The sequence below is a fragment of the Poecilia mexicana genome, unplaced genomic scaffold (assembly GCF_051168715.1).
Source record: "Poecilia mexicana isolate PSO_F unplaced genomic scaffold, ASM5116871v1 scaffold_5, whole genome shotgun sequence".
Taxonomy (NCBI): domain Eukaryota; kingdom Metazoa; phylum Chordata; class Actinopteri; order Cyprinodontiformes; family Poeciliidae; genus Poecilia; species Poecilia mexicana.
In genome coordinates this window covers 23,023,653-23,036,818 of record NW_028263374.1, presented here as the reverse complement: position 1 = coordinate 23,036,818, position 13,166 = coordinate 23,023,653, and the positions used below count along the sequence as shown (strand labels likewise).

Sequence of the window (13,166 nt, the reverse complement as noted above, 5' to 3'; positions counted from 1 at the left end):
TTACACTTTTTAATACTCAGCACCTGCAAAAACACTTGTTTGGTTGTAACCTGAGATTATTTCACATAAACAAACTGGATGAAGGGATGACAGGATTAATGGATATTTTGTGCCTATGCAGTAATAGACACATTTTTTGAGGGCACTTGATAGTTTAAATAGACACTGTGTTATTTTCAAGGTGATCTTCAATGGATCATCTTGTTCATTTCCTGCAGTTTTCTACTTATTTTTGGAAGCCAAAGAGGTAAATAACTTTATTACTATTAATACTGAATATTAAGCTAAATAAAGCTGAATGGTAACTTGTTTTAGTTTTAGGTTAATTGGCCTATCTGCACATGTTTATTTGTCTCTTCTTCGGATCCAAATTGTATCTTAATTCTCTCCACCGATGAATGTTTGGACCTCAGTGCCCCTAAGCAGGATTAAGCAGGTATATAAAATAAATGAATGGATTACAGGAAAAATGCTTGACATGTCAGTTCCTATCCACTTGTGGCCACTTTGCAGTAGATTCTCAAATTAACTCTCTAATCCTTTCTTTCTACTTTGAAAGGAGGCTTCTGAAAATTCACACAGAAAAGGGATTACAGTAACATGTGAAGTCCACAAAAATTAAGGAACCTCTCTTAAATCTGTGGTAGCTTTTAACCCACTGAGGTTGATGAAAAAAAAAAACAAAAAAAAAACAACAATCAAAATAAAATAATGTTTTTTTTTGTGTGTGCATGCAAGTTAAATGCTTTTGGGCATCAAAACTGCACCATGAACATTAAGCTCTGACTTTTTTCCAGGTCATGCAGCATGTTTTCTGTCATTGCCTGGAAACCTCCTTTATTCTGACACAACTTTATGCTTAACAAGTTTGAGGGTGTCACTGGTATATGCAATGCGTTTTTATTTAAACAACATTATACATCTGTCATCTCTCAAGGTGATTTCTCCCAAAGGCGACAGACAGCATTTCATCTCCTCCTTCTGGCAACTCATTTATATGAAACTGGAATTCAGACGCTGCAGATTTGATTTCCAGCAAGAAAGCTGTAAAAACAGATAGGTTCAAGATTTACTCATTCATTGTTATTTGAAAACAAATAATACTCTGGAGGGTCGTATATTTTTAATCTTATAGATTTATTTCTTTTTTAACATCTAGAAATATAATTTGATATCTTGGTAAAATGGCTCTCAGCTGAGTGTGCAGAGAGCCATAAAAAGCCTTCTTTCAAGAAACTGTTTTTCCAGCAGGTATTCCTGTGGGTAGGTTGTGAATTCAATTAAGATAGCAAAGTGTGCCAGAGTTCAGTGTGTTAAGACTCCCACAGTGACATGATGGAGAAATTAAATTTGTAAACAGAAGATCCATGGGAGAGATTAGAGAAATCTCTCAGTGTCAAGAACTATTCTCAGAGCAGATTCGTACACATAAATGTATATTTGTAGCTGTTGAAATGATCAGTAAGAAGTAGGAAAGCGAGGAAATGTTTAATCACTAATTTATTCCCAAAGTAATTCTCTATAAAATGGATTATTCATCTTTCTGTTGTGTTTGTCAAACTATATGTGATTTGTTGTGTTGTTTTCAAAGGGTCCAAGGACAATTGGTCATATCTGTAAAGCTTTTTCCAACTGTGGGAACAAGAATAAAGAAATAAGACACATTAATTTCTGTTCTTAAGGCATCTCAAGGCCAGACAAAGCAAAGCTTTTAAAGGACTGAGAGCATGAAAATGAGAGCTATAAATTTTCCAACTCCAGTCAAAGAACTCTGTTTACATGAGTGTCACATATTAAAGGCTTTGATGACTTCAATGTTTCTTCCTCTAATAGAATCAAGGAAAGACACAAATTGTTAAAGGACATGCACACTGATCTCCTCTGCAGAAATTAACCACTGGGGGTCAGCATTTTAGCATAAAGAGCCGATATGAAATATTAATCACTGTGAACAGCTGAACATGTCCTAATGAATTCAATTGTTGCCCTTTTAAACTTATATATTACATTATCTCAGATTACACATTGTTTGTGTAAACAGATTTATTGATAAGCAAAGATCTGTAAAGTAATAGGAAAATAAGTGTTTTATTTTATTTTATTTTTTATTGCAGACACCTAATAACACACAGATATTTAAAATTCAACTTAGTTGAATTTAATTTATTCAGATTTCACTTTCATCTTCAGAAATAGTTTTCAGCAAAGGCTCCATGGGAATAATTACTAGAATCCTTAATAATTTCTATACAAATAAATAAATAAATAAAAGAAAATTCTCCAAATTATACTTCAGATTTTAAGATAAATGGGTTTCTATGAACTTTTAATTAGTACTCATGGCTTTATAAAATGGGAAATAAATAAATAACACAAGAGGCCGATTTTTTTAAGCCACTGGTGTCTATATAGGACAAGGATACATATTTAGCTTGCAAGACTAAAATATGAAATAGTTATGAAAAGTAAATGGTAAAACATATATATTTATATTTATTAAAACGTATGCTGTGTACTCAGGAGGAGTATGTGATTTGATAAGCTACCTACAATTAAATAATTGGTTAGTTCCTGTACAGCTGAGACTATCAAAAGCTGCCATGTTCTCATTTTTAATTTTTTTAGAAGACCATCAACTTATTCTCTTAACTCTGCACCAAAACACCTCACAGCCAGTGTTAAGTTTTGACTGTTTAGTTACTGTTTACAACAGTTTTAGTAATATGCCAAATATTTGTCCCCATATTTTTTATTTTATTTTATTTATTTTTTTTGCAGGCACTAAATGGATTCTATGGATTCTGTTGTATTACCCCAAATTGTAAATATCAGCCTACAGCTGGTAATTTTCATAAAGACATATTTTCTGTGTGTGTAGTAGAGTCTATATCATACAATATGAAAAAAAAAACTCTTCATGTTTCTCTTCAAAGGAAGAAAATGAGACAGGAATGCTTTCAACAAGGGAGTTAAAGCTTAAAATAGTGTTGAGAATTTAAATTCACATCTGTTCTTAGAAAAGCCTTAGCTGTTTAAAGATTCCAAAAGCTTGCCATATAGGAAGATTTCCCACCATTAGAGATTATAGTGTTTATACAACATTATCAGCTTCATTCTGACTGTATCACCACTGTCTTTCAAAAACGGATTAGAATTAAAAATGGCGTTTAGTGACCTGTATGAAATAAAACATGTCCAAAAAGATTGTCAGTTATTTATTAATAAGTAGTTTAACACATCTTTAACCAGTTTAATATCTTCTGGGTTTATTGGTAACTAATGACTGTCCAGGCACCAATCTGGGGGTGAGGTGCATGTGTGTTTGACAAGTACAGAGCAGAGTTTGTCAGAGGTCAAACTGAAGCCTTGGGTTACTGACAGGCTTTTAAATCCCTGAGTAAACACAACACAGCTCCCCAAACTCCAGGCAAGATTAACCTTCATCAGTCAAACTCACTGCATGCTCTCTGACATTTCAGAGGAATATTATGTGATGTATGTGCAGTAGACAAAGGCTGATGCTAAACCTTTGTTCATAAAGCATGCTAATGTTCAAATATAAACTCATTTGATAATTTCTCTCTACACCTGTGATTATTCTTCTATCCACCATTTTAACTTTTAAAGGGGCAATATTATGTATTTCAGTCACATAGTCCCATTTTTATAACACAATGAAGTAACTATTTTGACTTGTGCTACATATATAAAATATTATTTTAAAAAATTGACTTTGTAATTTAAGTCCTTGAAATTGGGTCTCTGCTCTTTCTGAATCTCCACCTTCAGGAAGTCATCTAACATTGTTTCTCTATTAACCCTTTACTAGTTTTGCATTGAGAAGTAGATCATATACTGAGCTCAGCAGATGCGCAGTTCCACCAGGTATTTGCTAATTGCTCCTGGCTAGTCTGAAGGAGCTGACTGGGGAGTCAAGGAGGAGGGTTGCTCTCTAACATGGAAGCGTGGAAACTGCAGCTCCAAGGAAGAGCTGCGTCTTGAAGGTGGCGTTGGGTCCACCCAGGTGTTTTGCACAGTTGAACGGTTGCCATGGGAGATTCAAGAATTTCTGAAAGAATCAAAGTAATACTCTAAATGTGTTTTTGATGAGGGAACAACATTAGTACATGATGTAAAGCTCCAAAAATACAACTTTAAATAATACTGACCCTTTAACACGTTTTTAGCAAGTCCAAGTCTGTTCTGTCATATTTAATAAGAAATCACTATCTTTTCTCTGCACTCAAGCCTAAGTGATGTTCTGATCTTTTATCATCTCCCTCATTTTGTGTCTCATCAGCTGCTGTTGAGTGTTTTTACACACCTCAAGCATATTTATGGGAACAAGAGAAAAACAAATTCCTCACTTTAAAGTGAAAAAGAAATCCATAAAACAATTACCTATTTAATCACAAGGACATATTAAAAATAATCTGTTATGAAGTTTTACTGATTCAGCACTGAAAATGTTTCTCTGTAAATATCTAATAAATCATAATAGATTGAACCCTGGGTCTTATAAACACAAATCATCTCTGCATGTGTTAAAGCACTTGGTTTTGCTCAAAAGACTCCAAGCTGTATGAAATTTTTTATCCTATCTGTGTTTTCTTTTCAGATTAGCCAGTGGTCTCGCTGATGGCAAACATTGTATAAAAAACATAATCACACAATGGAGCCATCGGTCCGTGTTTGATTTGGAGCAGCTGGCGTTGTTATCAGAGTCTAAAGGCACTGGCCAAAAGCCATTAGAGCTCTTTAGCACAAGCCTGGTGTTCCACCCAGGCTACATGCTCACATACACTTGCTAGAAACAATGATTTGGGTTATTAGTTTTCACAGATAGCTTGATATTGCAGAAAACAGCCCAGTCAGCACAATCTGGTGGTGTATTTGGAGGTCAGTGTCTCCAAAGGCTGTTTGTCTTCAAACTAAGTGTGCATAGTATACTTATACGTTTCATATTATTATCATTTCATTTTCCAGTGCTTGACAATTAGCCTGCCTCAGTCATGTTGAAGAACAGCATGATTTATCAAAGGCTTAAAATACTGATTTCAAAAATGTACTTAACATATGGACCAGATGATTATTCAGTTGATTATTTGGTGCAGAACAAATTCAAGCAATTTCATTCAACAATATCGTCATAACTTATTTATTATTTTTGCTTCTTTCTTGCTTTTATTTTTATTTTTTCTAAATAAATAAATAAATAAAAATAAATAAATAAATGTGTGGGTCTTGACAATTATTTCAACATCCATTAAATAAAATAATAAAAACATTAAACATTTGATGACACCATTAATACCTTTGCTTACTTTGTTATATTACAACCACAGACTTTTATTTATTTTTCAGGGATTTTATGCAGTATATCAGCATAAAATAATCAATTGCAGTAGAATGGTTTATTAAAATTTTCCCCAAAAAATCCAACAAAGTTTGTTGTTGCATTGCTTTGTATCCTTCAACCAAATAAATGTAATGTAATATAATCCCAAAAGGCACAAACTGAAACTTGCAGAGGTTAAAAAATGTGAATTTTAAAGATTACAATTTTTTTTTTCCAATCTGCCTATCCATAGTTTGATTTCGTGCTTAATTTTAGTCGAGATTTGGTTCCTATTTATTAGAAAGAACAAATAAAGAACAAATAGAGCAGTGGCATTAATAAGCAAGTAAACATTTCAGTAGGATGTGGTTTGAGGGAAGATTTCCTGATCAAGAATGGCTAGATGTGCAACGTTTCTATTTTGGTTTGGCAGCTTGAGCTTTATGCTTTGATTCTTGTGAGAATGTTTATGTATATGATGCATGGTATGATGTAGCGCAAGAAGACCAAAATAATGACTTCTCAAGTTTTTGTCAGAAAATGGGCAAGAGAAATCATTAAACATGACAGCCAAATGAAAAATCTGCAACAACAAACAAAACAAAAAACATTCAAACTTTGAATTAGTAAACAATCAAGAAAAATATAAATAGCTGGATATGCAAAGTTGTAGGCAATAAGGATGCATACATTTACAAAATAAAATTAGCAAAAATAAAGAAAAAATCATGTAGATAATTCTTTGAAAGACAGATGTAGGTGAGAATGATTTTTTTTAATTTAAATGTATTTAGATTTTTAGAGTTTATTTTCTATAATCAGTTCTTGTTCACTGTTATAAAAGCTACAAAAATATATTTCTATTTTACACATATGTCTGTGATTTGTTACTAATCTAGCCTAACAACTTTTGTCCTTCAAAATAAAATGCACTTTTATGGACCAGTTCTTCAGAAGCACAGTCAGCTAAATGCAGTCAAATAATCATAAACTTCAAATGTCTCTAGAATGAGAACAATACACAGATTTCTGAATTATAAAGCTCCAGAAGAATATAGTGTTTACTCATTCCTTTTTTTGACTGATGACAGGTAAATGAAAAGCTATTTGCTAATTGTTCATATTAAGCTCATTTGTAAGAATCAGAATATGATTCTTATAAGTGATTCAGAAAATTTATTGCATAGTTTTATTTACTGCAAGTTTTTACAGTCTTTAGTTAGTTGTTGCAGTCTCACTACAGCAGCACACAACAGGTACACCAGATAGAATAAAGGAAGAACCTGGGTGGAGGAGTTGAAGATGCTTTAGATCGCATATTCAGGAAATGGTGAACGAAGATAAGACATCGTACAATTTCAACACATGACAACAGTCCAGGATGTACGAAATGAAGAACATCTTCCTTCTCATCATCCTGATTTCAGGTAAAATTTGGGTTCTTTTTCTCTGTTCTCCTTTTATATCTGAGTTATAACTGTTGTTGCACAATTTTAATTACTGTTTTGATATTCTTGCGGAAGCATTACGCTTACGGTCTCAATCGAGCACCAGATCACAACGGAAAACTAACGAGTCAAATCTATTGAATTGTATTTTAATGTGACCAAACAATTTATGTTCATAACTAGTTTGAATCCACTGGCATTTGATTTCCCATATAATTGGTAGTTTTGACTTTAAAGTTAAAATCACAACAATTCTGTAGTGTTAAATTTATTTCTTAGCTTATAAATTGTCTCACTGAATGGCATGGCATCATCTGAACATTTTTATCTGTCTGATCTACAGATTTTGAGGCTTCAGTTGGAACAAAACAGTGCCTGCAAGGTGTGACTGAATTTACCTGCAGACTCCCAAACAGTAAAAATGTGAAAACATTTATTTCCACAATTAACTCAGAGCACAACAATCATACCGTTGAATGTAAAGAAAGATTTAACTCCCTCCTGTTCCAATACAAAAGCAAAAAACGCAGCTTGACAGTAAAGTCAAAACAATACATTGGTAAAATAATAGAAGTAAAAGCAGGTAAACTACACTCAACTTTTAAATTGCAAAAATATTGTCAATAATTAACTGTATTTAAGTGTAAAGTTTAAGAAATGTATTTGCTGGATAAAATTTTGTCTGTTTCAAATGTTTATCTTTCTGATTTGCAGACAGCTGTAACTCATCAGTTAAAGCAGCTAAACAGCACACAATATGTAATTATCCAGATCGAAACCAGTCAAAAATCCAGTTTAAGTGCAAGTCCAAGGATTTTGTCTGTGAAGACTTATCCCCACAATCATATCAAGTTTCAAATAAAGATTCTCCAGGCAGTCTTTACTCATGTAAAATGGAGGAGAGAAACACAGATAAACGTCAAGCTAAACTCATTCTAACGGTTACAGGTAAATAATACTCGTGTACCTACATTATGAAATATCATTCTGTTAAGGTAACCTAATTTTCTAAATCTTATTTGTTTACAGATATTGTAACTTTCACAAAATCACCAATTATTGGAGGGAACCTTGATTTCTTTTGCAAATATGATGACAAAGACCAAAACCCTGACAAATTTGTCTGTAAGGGAGAAGATCCAATCAAATGTGAAAATGTCACAAGTACCAAAACTGCAGATAAAAACTCCAGGTTTACAATGGTTAATAATAAGAATGGTCATATCACTATAACAATGAAAGAGGTAAGAGCCATCGACTCTGGTACATACTGGTGTGGAACGGAGCAGCAGGACAGTCGAATATTCATAAGCCGACTCTTGTTGAATGTAGGTGAGTCTAAGCCTGATTAGAACTGCTGTGGTATTATTGAAAAATGTTGACCTTGCATAAATGTGAGATGAATAAATACCTGATTAAATTTTTAGGTTAATTTATTCAATTTGGTTATTTTTTTAGTTTCTCAGGTAAGGACCTTGCTCTAATGACGGTTAGACGTATAAGCAAAGAAATGCTGGTGACGATATTGAGGTGTTTCTGAGCTGAAAGGGAGGAGAATTACAGGAAGTGGTTTTATTCAGCAGCCATTAATACAGGAAGCACAGGCACAGTGTGTGGTTTTAATGTGCTTGTAAAATTATCATTCCTCTTTGTAAAATTCACTTGTGTTAAATCACAGACCTTTTAATTAATCACCAGACATATTTGTTTAGGTAAAAAGACAGAAGTATGTGCATCTATTTCTTTTTATGATTCTTTAACACAAACTTTGGGAGGAATGAAAACAACAAAAACACAATCTGACCTTGGCATTCTGGGATGCACACTGCTGGCAGTACAGCATTATTTTAGCGTTTTCATTTTATTTCCATTTTTCCTGTAATCAGACAGAACATAATTACAAAAATATATATATATGACAGTCAGCATGAGAATATAACTGAAAAGTAATTTCTAAAAAGAGAAACTTTGAGTGTCAATCAAGCAACAGGATGCTTGATTGACATGGAGCAGTGTTTGGTGACAAAATCATGTTTATGAACATCACTCTTCTACATATTTATAGTTCAAAACCCTTTCACATCTATCATAACATATGGTTTTATCTCCATGCTTTTCATATCTAGTCACAACACCCACATCTCCTACTTCAACTACAACTTCTGGTACTTCTGGTAAGATCACATATTTACATTAAGACATTTATTTTGCTGAACCTGAGTAATGGGGTACAAGCTGTTTTTGGTGTTGATATAGCTTTTTTGATTTGTTGTTGGGTTTATTTAGTAAAGGCATCCATGTCCTCTGCCTGTATGAGAACATCATGCTTGCCAACCTTCCACAACATTTTTACTTTGTTTCTGTAAAATCTATTTTAGATTCTTTAAAATGTGGGTAATCATGTCATGACTGTTTCAAACAATGCCATTTATTTCAGGTGGCTTGAGTTCAGTGGCGAAAACATCTATCATCATGATAGCAGTTGGAGGGACGCTGAGTCTTTTGGTGATAGTTACATTTTGTCTGTACAAACGTAAGAATTTACATCATTTATTAGCACGACATAAAACAAAGGGTCTCATACGGACAAAATTACATTTATAAACTGTAAATGTCATTATCATTCCTAATTCTAAAACATGGCGAATCGTGTCAAGATTCTCAATAGAATTCAAAAGAACAATATTTTACCTGAAATCATTATTCCTGAATAGTCTGGAATGATATTTACTTTCAGTCTAAAACTGGAAAAATAAATTAATTATGGAAAAATGTATGCATGACAACAGCTTACTTTGTTAAAGCATTGGCTCCAGAATGTTGTTATAGGATTATTCACTAATTTACTGATTTTGCTGATCATGAAAATCATACTGTAAAATTTTAATCTGCTTGGTGCAATAATGTCAGCTGTGGCTAATCCAGTAGCTGGTTACCATCATTGTGTGAATGTGTGTGTGACTGAATGTAGTTTGAAGTCTTCTGGGATCCTCTGGATTTAATAAAATGCTATTTACTGTTGTGTATCTTACAGGATGTCTTTGTTCAGATAAAGCAGAAAACAGATCTGGAGAACATCCCACAGAGGTTAGTGCTTGTATGGAAGGATATTGATGTATTTAGTTTGTTTACTTTTTTCACCCATATCACTATAGTTAAAAGAGTTGGTATTGAATATGAATTTTATTTAGACTAAATGGGAAAAAAAATAATTTTTAAACATTTATTTCTAAAAGGACTGCATATATGAAGAGATACCAGATGATCTACAGACTAAAGTGGGCACCATTTATGCCACAGTCAACTTTTCGCCTAACGACCCAGCTTCAATGCATTATTGTACTATCAATTTTCAAAGCGGTTCCACCAAAACCACTGATGGAGAAGCTCAGATCGTGGAACCCTCCTCATCCTCTTATCAGTATTCTGCCATAAAGTTGAGCCAAAACTCAGCTTCCCTCAGTGGTCCACCAACCAAATCTACAGGCAAACCCCTTTACTCAGCAGTCAAGAAATAACAATAGAAAATGAACAAATAAAAAACAAAGAAGTAAAAGATTGGAGGACATACATTTTATTTGATCAGGGTAAACATTGTAAATACTTTCAAGCTGGAATCAGTTGATGTTATAAAATATGATATGTGACATCTGACCTGCAGTGCAATGATGGAGCTCAGTATTAAAGTTTGATTTCTCTGTTCACTTCAGCCTCATATTTATCACATCACAGGATGCACTGTGACAGTATTTTGCTTTTTTATGCATTATTTGACAATTGCACTTGAAAACCATCATTACTACAGGTGTATTATGCTTGCTGTTATGTGGTTTTATCTGTTTTGTATTTGGTTAGTGTTCATATCAAAAATATCCCAAATTCAGAAGATGAGCTTTAACTTAACAGAGCTAAGTTAAAGCTCTGTTAACTTATATATATATATATATATATATATATATATATATATATATATATATATATATATATATATATATATATATATAGCCAAATACCTCCAACGAATAAGGCAAGTCCTGAGAAGCCAGCTCAATGGCAAGAACAAGATCCGTGCAATAAACAGCTATGCCTTGCCAGTAATCAGATACCCTGCCGGAATAATTAGCTGGCCAATGGAAGAGATGAAGGCCACGGATGTTAAGACTCGGAAACTACTAACCATGCATGGAGGGTTCCACCCCAAATCCAGCACCCTGAGACTGTACACGAGCCGTAAGGAAGGAGGCAGAGGACTAGTGAGTGTGAGAGCCACTGTCCAGGATGAAACATCCAAGATCCATAAATACATCAAGGACAAAGCCTCAACGGACGATGTGCTCAGCGAATGTCTCAGGCAATGGGGAACAGAGGACAAGGTGCTGGAGGAACCATCATGGGAGGACAAGCCCCTACATGGGATGTACCACCGACAAATAACTGAAGTGGCTGATATCAGGAAATCCTACCAATGGCTGGAGAAAGCTGGACTCAAGGACAACACGGAGGCCCTCATCCTGGCCGCCCAGGAACAGGCCCTAAACACCAGAGCAATAGAGGCTCAGATCTACCACACCAGACAAGACCCAAGGTGTAGGTTGTGCAAGGAGGCCCCTGAGACAGTCCAGCACATAACAGCAGGGTGCAAGATGCTGGCAGGGAAAGCGTACATGGAACGACATAACCAAGTGGCGGGCATAGTGTACAGGAACATCTGTGCAGAATATGGACTGGAAGCCCCGAGGTCAAAGTGGGGGACACCCCCAAAGGTGGTGGAGAATGACCGAGCTAAGATCCTGTGGGACTTCCAGATCCAGACAGACAAGATGGTAATGGCGAACCAACCGGACATTGTGGTGGTGGATAAAGAACAGAGGAAAGCCGTTGTGGTGGATGTAGCAATACCAAGTGACCACAACATCAGGAAAAAGGAGCATGAGAAACTGAAGAAATACCAGGGCCTAAGAGAGGAACTGGAGAAGGCCTGGAAGGTGAAGACCACAGTGGTGCCTGTGGTCATCGGGGCCCTCGGGGCAGACACCCCCAAACTGGAGCAGTGGCTACAACAGATCCCAGGAACAACATCAGACATCTCAGTCCAGAAATGTGCAGTTCTAGGCACAGCCAAGATACTGCGCAGAACCCTCAAGCTCCCAGGCCTCTGGTAGAGGACCCGAGCTCAGAGGATGAAAGAGACCACCCACGAAGGGTGAGAGGGGAATTTTTTATATATATATATATATATATATATATATATATATATATATATATATATCTCCTCCCACTCTGCCCTGCAGTCCGAGCAGGGACCCGAGCTCAGAGGATGAAAGAGACCACCCGCGGAGGGTGGTCTCTTTTTCTCTGGTGGTCTCTGGTGTTCATTCGGGCCACGATTCTCTCTCTCAGGTCAGCTGCTGCCTCATTCAGCTTTGATAGTTCGTTCATTACTGGGCTACATACCCAGTCTCTGGGCGGGTAGTTGTAGTTAACTCCGCCCCTGTCCTGACATCCAGGCCGTAGCATCTGTGTTGTACCTCGTCAATCTCAAGTTGTGATAGGAGTTGCCGTTTGCGGATGTTGGAACACTACTACTAGTTGTTTAGCAGTCATTGCAGACTGGGGATGTCGAACTGACCATTTTTCCCACAGTCTTTGCATGTAGCCCCTCTGACTAGGGTTACTTGAGTAGTAGCATTCCAACAGATCCAGGTTTTCACCTCTCGCCCATTTCCGTCTTGTTCCAGTAGCCCATTTGTCATCAAGGTCCTCTGGTTCCCCAGCACCTGACGCAGACCTTGTTTGGCCGGGCGACGTCTGAGCCGGCATGTTCTGCATATCAATTTCTCTCAAGGTATGAGGTAGGCTATATAGCTCCAAGGGTCTTGCCTAAGGACCCACACTGGATAGCTCAGTTTCACTGTTGTAACTTTTTGCCCCAGCCTGGATTCGAACCCCGGTCTCCCGGGTGGAAGATTGGTGACTTACCCATTGATATATATATATATATATATATATATATATATATATATATATATATATATATATATATATATATAATAGGGACAAAACAGGTCCTATGGATAAAGCACAAAATTTGAATAAAATATACACAAAATATATTTTTTTTCAAATATCTGACTCAACTAACCTGGGTCATGTGAGCACAACAATGTATATTTTCCAGGTATTTGCTAAATATTTTTTTATTTTAAATATTGTAGTTGGTGGATGATGCCTGTAAAAGCCCTTGTCCAGGAGCAGAACTCAATACATTATAATAGTTTAAAAATAATTAAAGAAATACTAAAATTATATATTGTGACAATTAAGTATAAGTAGTCATATAAATAATTAAAAAGGTATCAATAAATTGAATTAAAAATCAT

The 13,166-nt window shown here is 35.4% G+C and overlaps 1 protein-coding gene across 1 annotated transcript; it reads left to right on the top strand.

Moving 5' to 3' along the window:
- The first annotated feature begins 6,680 nt into the window (after positions 1-6,680).
- On the top strand, positions 6,681-10,488 carry LOC106910422 (uncharacterized). The gene is made up of 8 exons (XM_014977043.2): positions 6,681-6,765; positions 7,130-7,369; positions 7,501-7,734; positions 7,816-8,118; positions 8,913-8,960; positions 9,224-9,319; positions 9,821-9,873; positions 10,023-10,488. Exons 1-8 carry the CDS (start codon positions 6,720-6,722, stop codon positions 10,302-10,304), a joined length of 1,302 nt encoding a protein of 433 aa, XP_014832529.2. The 5' UTR covers positions 6,681-6,719; the 3' UTR covers positions 10,305-10,488.
- Positions 10,489-13,166: the final 2,678 nt, after the last annotated feature.